The following is a 16,675-nucleotide window of genomic DNA, read 5'->3' as shown; positions in this document are numbered from 1 at the left end:
GCCAGAATAAAAAAAAACAGTTGCACCATTTTTCAATTTACAATAATATGTTGTTTAATAAACACTGTATATGTTATAGTAAAATTCTGGTGTCTGAATTGCCAGATTTATACTGTTAAAAAAAAAATTAATTGTATGTAAAAAATATATATATATAACAATCAAATTCATATGTTATTCACTGTTACAAGCAGCCCTCTGATGGCAGCCATAACTGCAATGTGGCCCTCAATGAAAACTAGTTTGACACCCCTGATCTAGAACAATTCCCCAAAATATGAAATATTATTTTCCACCTCCCGCGTCTTGACACAAACACCACAGTTGATGATGATAATTGGCACATTTGCTTTATTTTGAAAACAGACATTGAAACCATTTTTCTTTTTTTCCCTCACAAGTTGGAACTCTTTGATAGGTTAAAATTGGACATTGCACTCACTGGAACATAGGAAAAGTTTTTTTTTTGTTTTGTTGTTTGGTCATTTGTCATTCTTTTTCTTTTTATATATATGTTTTTTTCTTGACAATTGTGCAAGAGTATTATTCCAATTCATATAAACTGTCATAACAACATCAAAGACATCAAAAAGAAGCCGCCACACCTCTTTAATTTTCATAACTGCGAAAAACGTTCCCCTCAGAGGGAGAGTTCCCATCATGCATTTGGTTCGATGGTTCATGCTACTGCTCTCATATTTGGTTGTCAGAATATAAATTGTCTTGTGGAGACATAAATACTTTAGCAGATTTCTTAAGTTTATTCTATGATCACGTCAGGTCCTATTTCTGCAAACGAGCGTGCAGACTGTTTGTAAAAGGGGTGTACAGTAAACAAAGCTTGAATCGACTCAAGCACAGTAGAGGGAGAGTAATATTATTGTCCTATATGTTGGTTTTTGAAGTGTACTATACAGCTCTCCAACTGGAAATGGTACACATTTATTGATACATTCTTGTCATATCATATGTTGGAGTTTTCAATACACTTGTAAGATAATGAAAACTGGAGTTGCATTGTAAAACCAGCTTTTTTGTGCGTGCACTGGCCGAAGAAGAAGGTTACTTGCAACGAGTATGTTGTGATAGAGTAATGCAAAGCAAATTAATGTATTTGCGATGCATTTTAAATGTGTATATATCCAGTTGGGAGGTTGTTGTTTTTTAAATCCACGACCAGATCCCTTACAATACATAGTAAAAGATGTTAGAAATGAAATCCACCTCGTCAGCTTAACAATCATATTTCAGCATCATCATCAACAACAACAACATCATCACCACGTTATCATATATTAGCTTGAGCCAAAAAACGTCACGCTGGAAACTCCCCCAACATGAGAAAAATCATTGCCACACAAAAAATGACAAACAAATAAAAACGGACCGCCTTCGCGTCGGGAAGGCAAAGAGCAACCTTTGTTGATTTTTGTTTTTCTTCATTCTGCTTCTAGGAGAGTAGATTTTGCCTCAGTCATCCTTGGACTCGGTGGCCTCTGCAGCTGCATCTGCCGGGGTGTCATCCTCTGCTTTAGACTCCTCTGCAGCATCTGGAGAAAGTAAAGTAGGAAGTGAGGGAGTGGGACAGAAAAGCTGAAAGAAAATGATAAGCTAGCGCAAGACTTTTCACATTACTGCCCAGAGCGATAAAACTCCTTTTGAACCACACACTCGGTTTTCGATTGAACATTATTTTCCAAAACTATCCCCCCAGTTTTCGTAGGCCGCGAATCATTTCGCAGAATCAAGTCCGCAAGCAAAGAATCCCTTGTGTTGGCAACTCAATCTTCCCTGCCCTCTTCTCTCCGCTCATTGCAGTCTTCTCCAAAAAGAGTCTTCAAAAATAGGTAACAATTATATTACATGTTTTGTTATGAATGTAATGTGTTATTTACACCTATTTTTTCAATCAATCAATCAATCAATGTTTATTTATATAGCCCTAAGTCACAAGTGTCTCAAAGGGTTGCACAAGCCACAACAACATCCTCGGTACAGAGCCCACATAAGGGCAAGGAAAAACTCACCCCAGTGGGACGTCGATGTGAATGACTATGAGAAACCTTGGAGAGGACCGCATATGTGGGTAACCCCCCCCCCCCCCCCTCTTTTTTACATGTAAAACTACAATCATGCTCTTCAAAATATGTTTTGTGGTTATATGGTTGGGAGTCTGTAACAGATTAATTAGATTAGCATTATTAGCATTAAGTCTTATGGGAAAAAAATGCTTCGGTTTTTCGTACTATTCGGTCCTTTAGAACAGGGTGTCACATTGCAGTTATAGTTACCCTCGGAGGTCCACCTGTTACAGTGACAACACAATATGAGTGTAACAGGGTTTGCTTCATGATATTATCACACAATTGCCAATGACCTATTTTTATGTATATTTTTATGTACACTGTGAAAAAAATATATATATTTACGGCGGTTTTTACAGCATTTTTAACTTTAAAACTTTTTACCGTAAAATCTATGGTTGTTGCAAAAGTGTCCGACCTGCCAGTTTTTTAGTGTAAAATTTGTTGTCATTTTTACAGTGCTTTGAAATCATAAGTTAAGCAGATATTTAAGTATATTTAAAAATGTGTTTTGAATGTATTTTAATCTAATATTTGTTGCTTTATTAGATCATATTGAAGTTTAAAAGATATGTAATTGCATGCAGTACATTAATTTTTTTCTGACAAAATGGGAAGAATGATTGCATTTAGTAAGAAAAAATAAAGTACTTTAGTGACGGCCTGACGGGGCCACATAAAAGTATATGTTGGGCCAAATGTGGCCAGTTTGACTCCTGCGTTTAGAACAAAAAACTAAATAAATTGCATGTCATTTAAACTTTTATTATTATCTCATCACGCAACAAACACTATATGAACATATGTTATGTGCCACCGTACCAAGCCTCAAAGAGTTCGCATATCATGTTTCTACATATGATCTTTTCATATACCCTGGATCCATGCAGTGTACATATACACACCGACTGTAAATAATGAAGAGGACGAGTGCTCCTAATGGGCCCATGAAATATTTAAAGTGAAAGTATCCCAACCTGTCATATCTGATATCATGTGATGGCCACAGGGTATAGCAGTAGGAAAAACATTCAGCGGTGATTTCTTGGTTGGCAGTTGGTAGTTTCTGATAGCGCCTCAATTTTATTCAAGCCCCCTGAGAACATGCTGTTGAAGTCATACTGTACAATGACTTCACATTCTTTTAATAGAAATACGAGACATTGAGGGATGACATCATTGTGTGTGTCCTTCAGCGTGTATGTGAGCACAGACGAGAACCGGACAAAAATGTGTGAGTGCTTCTACATTAATGTATGAGTAGATATGACTCAAGACCTCATGAGTCATAGCATGCTTACAGGTAAAGTGTAATCAGTATATATGAGCGGCGTCTGAGTCATTGGAATGTAAACACAGCTTGGCTCAACTGCAATCAATTATTTTGTGGACGTACTGTAGATGAAATCACCCTCGTTTCGGAATGCGGTCTTTGTTTTTTTCAAGCTGCCAGTAAAAATCATCGTTATCATTTTAAACCACTTTTGTTTCAGGTTACTGACAAGCTGGAGCCTGTCCCAGTTTACTCAGGGTGAGATGAGAAGAGGCTGATCACAGAACTGACAAAGCTAGGGACATTAGAGTCTTTTTGTACAGTCATTATATTACTCATTTAATATAGAACCGTTTTTTCAGCACAGTAAAACATTTTTACTTTTTTAAAACTTTTAATTCCTGCGAGGCATTTGGATGGTGTATCTTTTATTTAATCCAGTTTTATTCATATAAGCCCAATACTTATTTTTGTCTGGAAAATAATTATAAACCGTACATTGTAATTGATGCATATGGAGTACCACAAAGCTCCATCTTGAAACCACTACCTTTTTGTCAGTGTATGTCGTAACACAAGCAGCTTTTCCTTTAGTAGCTTACGATTTTGGGTAGTTGTTTTTTTTTTTTCATCAATATTGCCAATGTGGTCCTAAATTTAAAGAAGGAATATGTTCATGTTGGTCAAAGTCGTACAGTTATAACCCTATATATGACAGCCACGCTCTTGAAAGGATTTACTGCATCCATCCATCCATTTTTCTACCGCTTGTCCCTTTCGGGTCGCAGGGGGTGCTGGAGCCTATCCCAGCTGCATTTATGCGGGAGGCGGGGTAGATCTGCCTGGACAAGTCGCAACCTCATCGCAGGGCCAGACAGACAACATTCACACTAATATTCACACACTAGGGACCATTTAGCGTATCATCTCTTTAATTTCTAGAGAGGGCCTAAACGTAACCAATTTTTGATTTTTTTTTTAGTTGTGTATGGAAATTAAATTTGCAATGGTAATGTTTTTGTATAATTTTTAGGTACTTTTTTAAATTCAAATTATACTGCAGGACTGTATAAATGCACCCACCTTATCCGACTGGAACGAAGGTTACGATAATTAATTTCTCTATGTTACAGTATGTTAATTAAGCATATTGGGCCCAACGGTTCCTCGTGTGTGACAGACGTCCCCAGTGCGGATCGTGACCGGTAAGGATCATTAATCATTCATTTGAATCAGAACACCTGTTATCTGCGCTCTGCTCTATGCAGGCCAGCTTTCCCATGGAGGTGGTAACTATGACAACGCAGAGACAGTGCCTCTCCGTGACCTAGATTTAGTGCAGCTCAGTTGGTGTTGGTGTGTGTGTGTGTTTCCCTCTCGGCCCCCACCTATTCTAAGATGGAGCATGCTCCAGCCACTGTACCTGTCTGACCCACACTTGGAAATCCCTGGACCACAAAAATCACTTTTGTGTGAGCGTATTATTACTTGGGGCAGGGAGATGTCACTGTTTTTCTGTCTTGCCAATATGTACAATATGTTCTACTCAACTGAGAGTGCAATTGTGGAAAATAATGTATAAATAATCTCAGTTCAGCCCTGAGTTTGGCATTCGAACAGCCTGCTGGGCATGGCTGGTACTGAACATGCCCTGTTTATTGGCCTATGGGTCACTAACATCAAATATAATCTCAGCACTTTTTTATTGCCATTGTGAAATTGTTATAAGCAGTGGTGTGAACTGAAGTTCATGGCTGGTAAAGCACTGTCTTATTTTTTTAAACTTTAAATCCTTGTGGTCAAATTCATGTTAATACAGGTTGCTCGTTAAGAGGATTAGACACAGGCGTCAAACTCACGGCATAATTTGATGAGGACGGGAAAGCCTGGAAATAATGTGCTTCAGGAAGCGACTTCATCCTTCTTGCTCAATGTGTTTAAATTTCGAAAGAATAAAATTGCACCATATACAATGCATCTCCTTAATGCAGTCCTTCTCAAATAGTGGGGCGGGCCCCCCTGGGGGGGGCGCGGTGCGATGCAGCATGTGACCTCGGGGAACATGCTTTTTTTGCTGTACCAGAATATGATGAAACATATGTAGCACTTTGCTTCACCACGGTGGGAGACAAGGAAATACTGACGTGTTGTTTCTTTTAAGCTTACAATGTTATGCAGAGGTATAGTTGTAACAATTTTATAGACAAATGATACTATTTATAGTCGTGTTGGAGAGTGGGCGGGGGAGCGCGAAATACTTTTTTCTTCCTATGGGCTGCGTAATAGAAAATAATTGAGAAGCACTGCCTTAACCAATATTATTTGATGTAACAAGCTGTTACAAACTCAACTTTAATATCTGCTTCTCATTTTGACTTCTGTTTCAAAAGCAGCGAGTTGGTAAATAATGATAATAATCAAATGTGGGGCCAATAACGTAATAATACCATGAGGCAATCATATATTTTTATGGTTTCGCAGTCACAAGCCACCCTGTCAGGGCAGCCGTAACTGTGGTGCGGGCCACCAGAAAATTTGGTTTGACACCCCTTGGAATAGAGAAAAATAATAGAATAATCCACATTGTGTGAATGTTGTTTTCAAGTACTTCCCTTTTTTCAATGATAAATCTGAGAAACCATGTACGGGCTTCTACTGTATCTGTGGCGTAACAGTGTTAGTTATTAATATTGTCGCAGACACGTTAAAAGTAGACGCGTGGAATACAGATGCGTTAAAAACTAGGGCTGTCTTCAATTAAACATTTTCATGTAGTTGAGTCTGAATCAATTTTGCAAAATGTTTTACTTGTATGCTAGCATGCTTGTTAACAAGAGCACAGCTAATGAGGAGCCCCACAAATAAACATACCTCATTTGCAACCTTTTCCAGCTGAAAAAGGCTAAAACACTCAGATAAACAAAGAAACCCATAGACTGGATAGTTTAGTGAGATGCTCATACCGTACCTGCCAGGGTGGGTGAGCTTGGTTTAAATTTGACTGGGAAGTAAACGTCATAATGAGGTTTCTGTCCACTATGGACTGGACTCTCACATTATTAACCGTATCCACTCAGCATCCATTGCACCGGTCACCCAAAGGGGGATCCCTACATCTGTGGTCTCTTCCAAGGTTTCTTGTTGTTCGGGTTGGGTTTTTTTCTTGCCCTGATGTGGGATCTGAGCCGAGGATGTCGTTGTGGTTTGTGCAGCCCTTTGAGACATTTGTGATTAAGGGCTATATAAGTAAACTTTGATTGATTGATTGAACCTGTGGAAGAATCATTACGGTTGCCAGAGGGGAGCAGGGAGGAAGGCTTCTGCCCGAGATAACTGGTCGAACGTACACCCCGTCGACGTGCACCAGGTTTAATTTCCGGCGAGTCCCACAAGGGTTGGGGGCTGACTTCGGCCCACCCAAGGCGCGCCGTGGGGGGCTCTAACACACCCGCTTAATGTCCAACGATTCGAATACGGAGCTATCCATCTCCAGGAAAATCTCTGTTATTTTGTTGTTAAATTCCCCTTTATTATCTATTACTTCTGCTTTTCCTCTCTGCAGAAAGATTGCAGCAACGTACACCGCTGTCAGCTCATGTACTCCCTGCCCCTTCACGGTGAGCCAAAGTACTGTGTTTTTCTGTATGATTAGCAAGAAGAATGTCACACCTACATTCAAAACATTACACAAGCTTTCAAAAATCATGGCGTATAATAAATGATTCTGCAAACATCCTATTGGCGACAAGGTGACACACAAACGAGCACGCGCCATCAAACCCTGTTTATGCAGAATTGTGCAATCACGCGGTAGGCTCTCCAGGTTCTGCCCTGTATTTGACTAGGAAATGTGCAAATTCAGTGATTTGTACATAAGTAAAAGTCAAAATGGTGTCAATCATATGGAAATACATGTGTAACACAGTTGGTACATCGGTCTGTCTCCTGTCTCTCCCTGATTGCATGTGACTGTTATATTGGTGGAGCGATCCATCCATTTATGTTCTACCGCTTGAGATGTGATTATTAAGGGGGCATCAAACTGTTAGAGGGTTGTTGCGGATATGTAAAACGTTATTAGTGAGATCAATACCGTATGTAGTTTCACTATTATTGATTCACAAATTGCAAAGGGCATGGCTGTAATTCGGTTGTGTCTTTATAAAACGGCGCCATTCACTACTGTGTATTCTAATTCTAATGTGACATGAGTCTGTGACAAAAGATTATCCTGTTATTCGTAAAGTTCTTGTTTGAATATTTTCTACGACCACCAAGGTCTGTCTGGAGGTTGCATCTTGCAGGATGAGATTTAATCTAATAGACAGCTGTGATGTCTGTGTTAACCAGTCGACAATGGAGGCCTGCCAATCATCTGTAAATCTTCAAGGCACGTAGCTACACCATGTGGCGCTTGCTATATTAGCAGAGGGATTCATATGAGCCCATTCCTGGGTGGATCTCCTTTTTTGAAATGATGGAAAGTGCCACTCTACATAGCAAGTGACGCTGTGGTCAAAGTTGGAATTGCCACAAAACACATTTTAGGGTATTCAACACTCTACTGCTATCTGGCTGCTAAAGTGGATTGTGCAACCCCCTAAGTCGTCACGTCTTATGTGTCAGGTAAACTGTGACGAATGGGGCCATATGAATCCCCCTTCGCACAGTAAGGATCTTTAGGAAAGCACATCATTTTTTGTTTAAATCTTGATTGTGCAAATATCATTTTTGTCTCTGAACTCAATGCCTTTATTTTTAAAACTGTGTTACTGTGACAAGCGTCCCTACCTTTATCTTTTGTTTGGTCAGGCTCCTCCTTCTCGGCTGTCGGGCTGACAGCAGCAGGCACATCGGCTTGTCTGGCCTCCTCCTTTTTCTCCCCAGCCTTCTCCTCCACCTTTTTCTCGGCTGTGATGGGACTCTTGGCCGCCACAGCCTCCACCTCTTTGGCCTTCTCTTCAGCTTTTTCCGCCGCCTTTGGCTCCTCTTTGGGGTCCTCGGAAGGCGCTGAAAGAGAGAAAGCAGCAAGTGCCGGCGCTACAGGAGACGTCGCTGCTCCTGCCGGAGAAGGAGCAGCAGCAGCTGGCGAGTTAGCAGGCTTTTCTGCCACCGGGCTTTTGGCTTGGCTCATTTCCTCCTGCTTTTTCCCCTCCTCTTCTGCAGTATTCTCCTCCTTAACCGGGGACCCCGCTGTTTTCTTTGCCTCTTCTCCGCCCTCTGTTGCTTCATCTGCAGCAGCAGGACTGTCTCCGTCCTTCTCTTCTTCTCCATCTTTCATCTTTTTCCGAGTTATGTGTCCACGGAAGCTGGCCTGTATTTTAGTGGCAGCCTTGTGGGCCTTGTCTTCAGGTTTGTTGGTGGTGCCATCCTGCTCAATCTTCTGGTCCGCATCCTCATTCTTCTCCACCTTGTTGCCAAAATAGGAAGTACATTAATATCTCACGCAAACATACAGTGCATTCGGAAAGTATTCACAGCATTTCACCTTTTCCATGTTTCCATGTTATGTTACAGCCTTATTCCAAAATTGAATAAACCAGTTTTCTCAAAAGTCTACAAACAATACCCCATAATGACAATGTCAACATTTTTTTGTAGTTTTGCAAATGTATTAAAACTAAAAATGTACATAAGTATTCAGAGCCTTTGCTCAATACTTTGTTGATGCACCTTTGGCAGCAATTACAGACTCAAGTCTTTTTAAATACAATGCTACAAGCTGGGCACACCTGTACATTGCTGTATTCATCTTAGTCTCGTCAAGGAGGGGACCAAAAACCCGATGGTCAGAGCTACAGCATTCCTCTTTGGAGAGAGGAGAACCTTCTAGAAGGACAACCATCGTTGCAGCAATCAACCAATCGGGCCTGTATGGTATAGTGGCCAGACAGAAGCCATTTCTTAGTTAAAAGTTTGCCAAAATGCACCTGACAGACTCTCAGGTCATGAAAAACAAAATTATCTTGTCTGATGAGACAAAGTTTGAACTCTTTGGCGTGAATGTCAGGACTTGAGGCTGTAATTGTTGCCAAAGATGCATCAGTAAAATATTGTATTGGGCAAATTCTGTTAATTACTTATATTCATGTGATTTTATATATATATATATATATATATATATATATATAACAGGCCTGTAGAGATGAAATAGTCTTGTGATTTTTTTCCCACACATACATATATATATATATATATATATATATATATATATATATATATATATATAATTTTGTGTGTGTATATATGTATATATATAATTGTGTGTGTGTGTGTATGTATGTATATATACTGTACATATATATATATATATATATATATATATATATATATATATATATATTATAGTGTGTATGTTTATATATATATATATATATATATATATATAGACACACACACATACAAATATATATATATATATATATATATATATATATATATATATATATATATATATATATATATATATATATATATATATATATATATAGCTAAATAAATAAAAACTTTACATTGTCATTATGGGGTATTGTCTGTAGAATTTTCAGGAGAAAATTTAATTTATTATATTTTGGAATAAGTCTGCAACATAACAAATTGTGGAAAAAGTAAAGCGTTGTGAATACTTTCCGGATGCACTGTACCTCCTGAGCAGCATAGAAAAAGAAGCATGTAGGTTGACAATCATCTTATTCCATGCATGTTTATTTTATTTTTTACTGATAATGAAATAATGGATGGAGCAGAAAGGTTAGAGGAGGAACAGTAGGCTATTACTGGGTTAGGAACATACTGGAAGTCTAATGCAGAAGTGCTGGACAAGCTCCATGTATCCTAAAACTAGAAGGCTCTAGTTTTAGGATATGCTGTATGTACTGTATGTGTAAGAAGGGATGAGGAACATACAGTTAGGAGTAGGACGTATACAAGGAGTTATTAAAAGGGGTCTTTTATATTACCTTTGGTAACTGGATCCAAAGCTGTCCATCAAATAGGGGGTTGTTTTATGAGTCATTTAAATCTAATGAAAAGAAATCAAATCAAATAAAGAAAATGATAAACACTGAAAAACTGCAAACAAAATGACTTAGTACATTCAAAATAAATGAGGAAAAAAATCAAAATACAATCAGCATTCACACAAAAATATTATTTCAGGCAATCCACAACCTCTAAAGCACACTTTGAATAAATGTGAACATGAAGCAAACACAAATTGAGCATGCAAGCGGTGCAACATTAATAAGAGGGAATGATAAAAGGGCACAACTGTCGTGTTTTTGTGGTTGTTGTTATTTTCTTTGGATTGATTCAAGTCTGTCCAGTTAGCAATGATTTGCAAGGTGTGAGTCACTGATGTGACGAGTTCATGGGCTGAAGAGGGGATATTTAGTGCCTTTGTGAATCATGAAAAAACATGGAGGGACACATGCCCCTGGGTTGATTGCTTCCGTGATTTGTTGCACGGTATCTTAATGGTCCGAAGATGATTTAGTACAATAGTTGCATACAACGCTTGCTGTTTTGTAAACTGAAACACCATCCAATATTGTCAATATTATTCCCCTAAATAAGGATTTGCACAGAAGGTTCCTCTCATCCGGCTGGCTGCTAGGGAACCAGCCGCATGCTTCAGTCTCTTCAGCATTCACTACCATACCCCTCCTAACTATCAAAGGTTACCTTGACAACCAGAGTGCTAACTCATCCCAGTGCTGACTGCTGGTTGGTGCAATGAAAGAGTACCATGATTGGCAGTGCACCTGACCCCTCAGCAGCAAATAGGTGCTCGTAAAACGGGGAGCGGCGCACTCGGCTAAGTAGGTGTTCTGTGCAACGTAGGGTCAGAGTGCAACTTCCTTTATTTAAAATCAGTTTCACGAGTCTTGTTTAAGTCAGTCAAGAGACTACGATGTCTAAATGCATCAGCTCACTTTCCTGATTCATTGGCTATGGGGCTTTAAAGTGCGACGTCCCATCTGTTAGGCGTGATTTAGGAGCTGCGGGTCCTAAAACCCACACGTCATCTTCAGGGTCACTGTGTCAGCTCAATATTGTACCAGCGAAGCCAAGGTGCAGCTGTAGTATATTCACATTGGAGCCCAAAGATTCAGAGCCTGTAAATCTCCTTCAGTTTATTAACAGACACAAGTATACCATCTCAAGCAACTTAGGGCCTGATTTACAAAAGGTTTGCGACTTTGCGTGCACTAAAACACGTGCAAACATGATAGTGCATGCAAAACTGATCTACTAAATGTGTTCAAAGTGGATTAGGTGGGTAGAATAAGGTGTGCAATCAATTTTGCGTCTCTGTCTTCATTAATATGCAAAATAAATGCTCATCAGATTAGGAGGAAAAAACGCAAAAATTATTATTTAGCACAAGCAATGTGATACATCAACACTCATCACTGTTTTGCGAGCTCTATTTAGTTTGTAAAATGACAGTTTCACACACGGCTGCAGAATCAGTGCTCGTGCTGCACAGACAGACGATGGACAGGCGAGAATCCGTTGTCCTACGAGCGGGGGTCAACATTTTAGACAGTCAGAAATAAAAAAAAATAATAGACTAATATTGTCTATTCAGCAACATCATTTTATAATTTTATAGCTGCGAGAGGACTTAAGGGGCTGATTAAAACATGTTTTTTGTCCACATAAAATATAGATTGTTAAAATATTTCTTATATGAAAAATAGAACTTCTTAAGTAGGCATTTTTTCGCGTCTTGAGCAGAGTTAGTGCAGCCTCTCACCAATTAGTGCACCTTGAGCGGTAAAAATAAGATAAAAAGTGGTTTCATTGTAGATGTACTGCAGGATTGCTGCTAAAACAGCCATAGTGTGGTACATGTCTCTTGTATGTTTGAAAACATAGCAAAACGCATAGAAATATAGAAGCATGATAACATGAATGTGCAGTAAATGAGTGTTTCCATGGTTTTGCCCGGTATACTACACGCAAAGTCCTCATTTAGATAAGGCTGCACCACTTTACAATTGCACACGCAGTGTTAGTAAATGGCACGCGACACGCCCACTAAGACCACACGCAATTTTATAGATTGCACATGCTGTTTACCACGTGGTGTTTGGATCTTAGTAAATCTTAGTAAATCAGGCTCTTAGTAACATAAGATCAGAAACAGCAGAGTTTGGTCATATTCATTTGTATTTTAAAGTCCAAGAGCACATACCAGTAAGCCATTAAATGTTAGCCACACCACACATGTAACCCAATAGAAAAATTGGAGTAGTACTACTAACCACAAGCATACCCTGTGTGTAACATGCATGCTCCCTGGTGACTTATTGGGCCTTTTATTACATTGAATCTCATTGGTGCTTACAATTGCCAAAAAATTGGACCCAAGCACTTAACTCTAAATAGAATTACTTACCGGCTGCATACAATGAATCAGCCAAGGAGAGAACAAGACAGCAACGGATGAGGGTGTCTGGGAATATCGTGCTATGACATCATTTTTGGACCGGAGGGTGGGGTGTCAACTACTTTAGAGATTAGGGTGCGTGAGTGCAAATGTAATAACGTGCCAGCAGTGATCTCATATGAATTTATGAAGACGAAGGGGAAGTTCATTGTCCTGACGCATCCATGGCATCATCGTCTGCATTATTGATCAAGTATTTGTTTGTTTCCGTTCCAAAATGCACGACACCAACTTTGTTTGATGCACTTTTAAAGATTTGCTGCAGGGTTTATGGTCAAACCGGCAATGCTTTGTACAACACACCAGATAGACGATGAGCCTTACGCCTTCCATACATTTAAAACCTGATCGTTAACCGCTCTAGTTCTTTCAGAGACATACTTCTGTCTCTCACTGCAAATCTGCCTCTGAGAGACGGTGACTGTTAATTGAACCCTGGTCACGTACCTTCCTGCAGGCTCGATTCCCCTCTGTGTCAGTGCGGCACACGTTTTCATTCACAAATCCAACTGCTCTTCCCAAAGGTACAGGGAGACCACTCCCTTCAGGCCAAAATAGACTAGAAATATACCCTGATGACTTCACGGGAAGATAACATATTTGCATCTTCCGGTTAATCAAAGGAATAACAAAAATGTGCCTGCAGTTTATCCCAAGAACAAAAACGCATTATGTTAATCATTTCAAACCAGATGTAGGACTAAGGACTATGTGTTTGTGGATTTTCATTAAGATGCCATTATGTAACATCATTTTAGATTATTAAATGAACTGTCAACCTCGAGAATCTTAATGCCAGGGAGATTGATCGGACTCAGTCATGTGACCAATGTCCATGTCAGAGTGTGTTCAGTACAGTGTCTGACCACTGGATGTTACAGCTGCAGTCTGTTGCTCCCTCACGGTCTGTCCCTGCCCTTGGGGTGGATACCAGCTGTTGCGAGAGCCACACCCAAAGAGCCATTGGCCGAAGCGATGGATCTATAAACGTGCACATACACCCGCAACCCCCAACGATGACATAGTATCAATCCGCCACCTTCTCATTGCCAGTGCCATTAGGGACTTGTTTCAGGAAGCGGGTGGTTGGGCAGCAGGGCAGTTAAGTGTCAGGCTGAGTGATGATTGACCCACCGCACAAGCGCTTTTTACAAAAATGAAACACAACAGACAGGTAGCTCGACTTTATGCACCTCGCCACGCAGCGCAATGCAGTGGAATGCACACAGGGAATCGTTAAAACACATTCATAGTGCTCTCTGATCACGGAGGATTCATAAATCATGTCATCGAAATTACTGCATTTCAGATGTTTAGACATTTCTGCATCAGTAATTATCAAAGTTCATATTAACGACCTTCCCCCCTGCAAATGCTGAGGGGTGTAAAAATTATTCAGACACACAGCAGCAGCACAGACCACTGGTGAATATCTCCTCCATGCTGTCTTCAGCTATCCTCGCTCTCTCTCCTCTTCCTGTCTCGCTCACCCAGGCAGACTCAGCAGAGCACCACACCCTTTTAGTCAGCTATCTCCTGCAGATGAGTCGAGAGCGGCTCAGGTGGCGGCAGCCCCCAGCCCCTTCTCCCCTCAATCGGCGAGCGATGTTTCTTTTAGCACGAGGGATCCTTGGCGGCCGATACGCCGGCACCATTGCATCCTCTCTAACAGCCTTTAATTCAATTACACAGACCCTCTGTCTGAACAAAGGCTCTGCAATCGCCACTGATCTGACAGGGGGGCGAGGGAAGAGGAAAGCAGCGAGTGGGGGAGGAGAAGAGCCGGTTGGACGATATGTGGTGGGCCGGTGTGGGCTTATGTGGTATCTAAAACATTAAGCACAGTTTAAGAGGAGACACCATGAATGGCTTTGGAATTATTGAAAGTGGAGGCAGGTATGTTCATGGTTCGAGGATTAACACTAAATATGGTGGCAGGGCGGAGCTGAAGAGAAGCTATTATGTTGAATTAGACTAAGGTTATTATTTTCGTCAAAAAGGGATGACGGAGTTTGAAAAGGACTCGGGCTGGAAATGGACCTAGGGACCTAATCCTGATTTTTCTATCCAAACACGAGGGCTGCTCGGTGCTCAAATAAGCTCGCAGCCACTCCCCGTATAGTTCTTACTATCTTACATGCTGGCTTTTTGTGTCCTCAGCAGAAAACACGAGGCTCTTTTCTCGGAGGAACACAGTCTGGCCAAAGCAGTGCGGGAAAATACTGTAAGTGTTTCAAGTCCCAGATGGATATTTGGCGGCACTCATGCTTGAAGCAGCCTTCTGTGGCTAAAGAGCCGCTGCCTCACCCACATGGCTGCAGTGTGCAGCGTGCCGGCATTTTTTTCTCTCGCTCTCTCTCTCTCTCTCCTCGTTTCCGCCCCTTCTTCCACACCTCCTCCAACCGTCATCCGTCGTTCCGCCACCATCCAGCTTCATTTCCTTCCCTGCCTTCATGCACACTCCCCCTCCCTCCCCCCATAGTCTCATTCAAATCATTGTTTTACCTGCACCTTTTCCTCCCCTCCTCCCTTGCACCGGGAACGTCCATCCCCGCGCTCCAGCTACTGTCTTCTGCTTGTCTTTCAGCTGTCATCTCCAGCCTGCCACAGTTAATATGACTCATCCAGAAATTAATCAAGCGATCAAGTACAATCAAAATCCAGCACGTCACGAGTCTGACAAAATCATGTTTGATTTAGGACGACAGAATCACCAAAATGACGGCTATTAAAATACTGAAGCATTTATGGCTTCTCCACTATTTGGAGCCACCCGCTTCCATGCAGCACCTTGTCTGCCTTTTCCGAATTCTCTGCAAACTAGCACCCTTTCACACCCTTTAAATGAGTGCACACTCCATTGTAGCCACTCCTGGCATTATCCACTCATAAAGCTGGAGGGCTATGGTAATCTATTTAGAGTCATTTATTCCTATTGTAATCCCTCAAGGCCGCTGACATGATGGTGCTGCTCACTCACTCTGCACCCCACCCTTTTTTCCCTCTCCTCCTCACTGAGGAAATGTACTTTCTTGTGTTACCCACTTTTTTGCACGAGACAATAGAAAGAACGTTTTAACCCCTCTGTCGAGACAGCGTTTCGTGACCGGCGAAAGTTTGCTGCAATTAACACAAACAAAGGTGGATGGCTGCGGATCAGGTGTCTTTCGATAACCGTTCACTTTTCATAAGTGCCTGATCAATACGAGTGGGGATGCCCGGCGGCTCCAGATCAAGTTACAGTCTTGAGGCGGTCTGCGAATACACGGCGTGAGGTCTGAGGAGGCATGGTAGCGGGGTCCATTCATGCAGGCTAATCACATCAACGAGGCGTGTCTATGGGGGGGCTCTACGTGGACAAACCGGGACCCCCGCCGCAAGTCAAAGTAAATTACGCCAACGTCTTCTCTAACGTCTTGACTGACGGCAAAGGAACACCGGCAAAGTTCAAAGTTGAGCCGCACCTGTTTGAAATAGAAATGCGGAAAAAAAAGAGCAGTTTACCGGTTTGGTTCTTCTTATGCAGCACAGCATAGTTGTTGTCGTAGTATCCTCCCTTTTTCTTCTCTGCTTCTTTCTTTCCTATTTTTTCCTTTTCTCTTTTCCTCTCTCTCTCTCTCTCTCTCTCTCTCTCTCTCTCTCTCTCGTGCACGCTCTCTCGCTCGCTTTCGTGCACACACACACACACACACACTCTCTCTCTCTCTCTCGTTGGCTGTATCAACAGCTACGCTGCCCAGTGCATTTACTCATCCCAGTCTGCACTCTCTTCAGTAAGTCTGCCTGGTTGCACCTCTCTCTCTCCCTCTCTCCTATACTCTTTGCTTGACAATGCCTACAGCCCGCCCTTTAAAAACCCCA

At 41.2% G+C, this 16,675-nt stretch overlaps 1 protein-coding gene across 1 annotated transcript; it reads right to left on the bottom strand.

The window, feature by feature from the left end:
• Positions 1 to 331: 331 nt before the first annotated feature.
• On the bottom strand, positions 332 to 16,625 carry gap43 (growth associated protein 43). The gene is made up of 3 exons (XM_061925608.1): positions 16,319 to 16,625; positions 8,149 to 8,767; positions 332 to 1,550 (listed from the first exon to the last, which is right to left on the bottom strand). Exons 1-3 carry the CDS (start codon positions 16,346 to 16,348, stop codon positions 1,471 to 1,473), a joined length of 729 nt encoding a protein of 242 aa, XP_061781592.1. The 5' UTR covers positions 16,349 to 16,625; the 3' UTR covers positions 332 to 1,470.
• Positions 16,626 to 16,675: the final 50 nt, after the last annotated feature.

This window comes from Nerophis lumbriciformis, linkage group LG30 (assembly GCF_033978685.3).
Source record: "Nerophis lumbriciformis linkage group LG30, RoL_Nlum_v2.1, whole genome shotgun sequence".
NCBI classification, from domain to species: Eukaryota; Metazoa; Chordata; class Actinopteri; order Syngnathiformes; family Syngnathidae; genus Nerophis; species Nerophis lumbriciformis.
Note: the sequence above shows the minus strand (reverse complement) of the source record. Positions and strands in the feature narration are given on the sequence as shown.

What these genes read in the sequence shown, in the direction of transcription:
- gap43 (XM_061925608.1), bottom strand. Translation starts at nt 16,348, where the DNA reads ATGCTGTGCTGCATAAGAAGAACCAAACCG. An exon ending in GCATAAGAAGAACCAAACCG is followed by an intron (nt 8,768 to 16,318) that starts GTAAACTGCTCT and finishes TTTGGCAACAAG; the next exon opens with GTGGAGAAGAATGAGGATGC. An exon ending in TGACCAAACAAAAGATAAAG is followed by an intron (nt 1,551 to 8,148) that starts GTAGGGACGCTT and finishes TACTTTCTCCAG; the next exon opens with ATGCTGCAGAGGAGTCTAAA.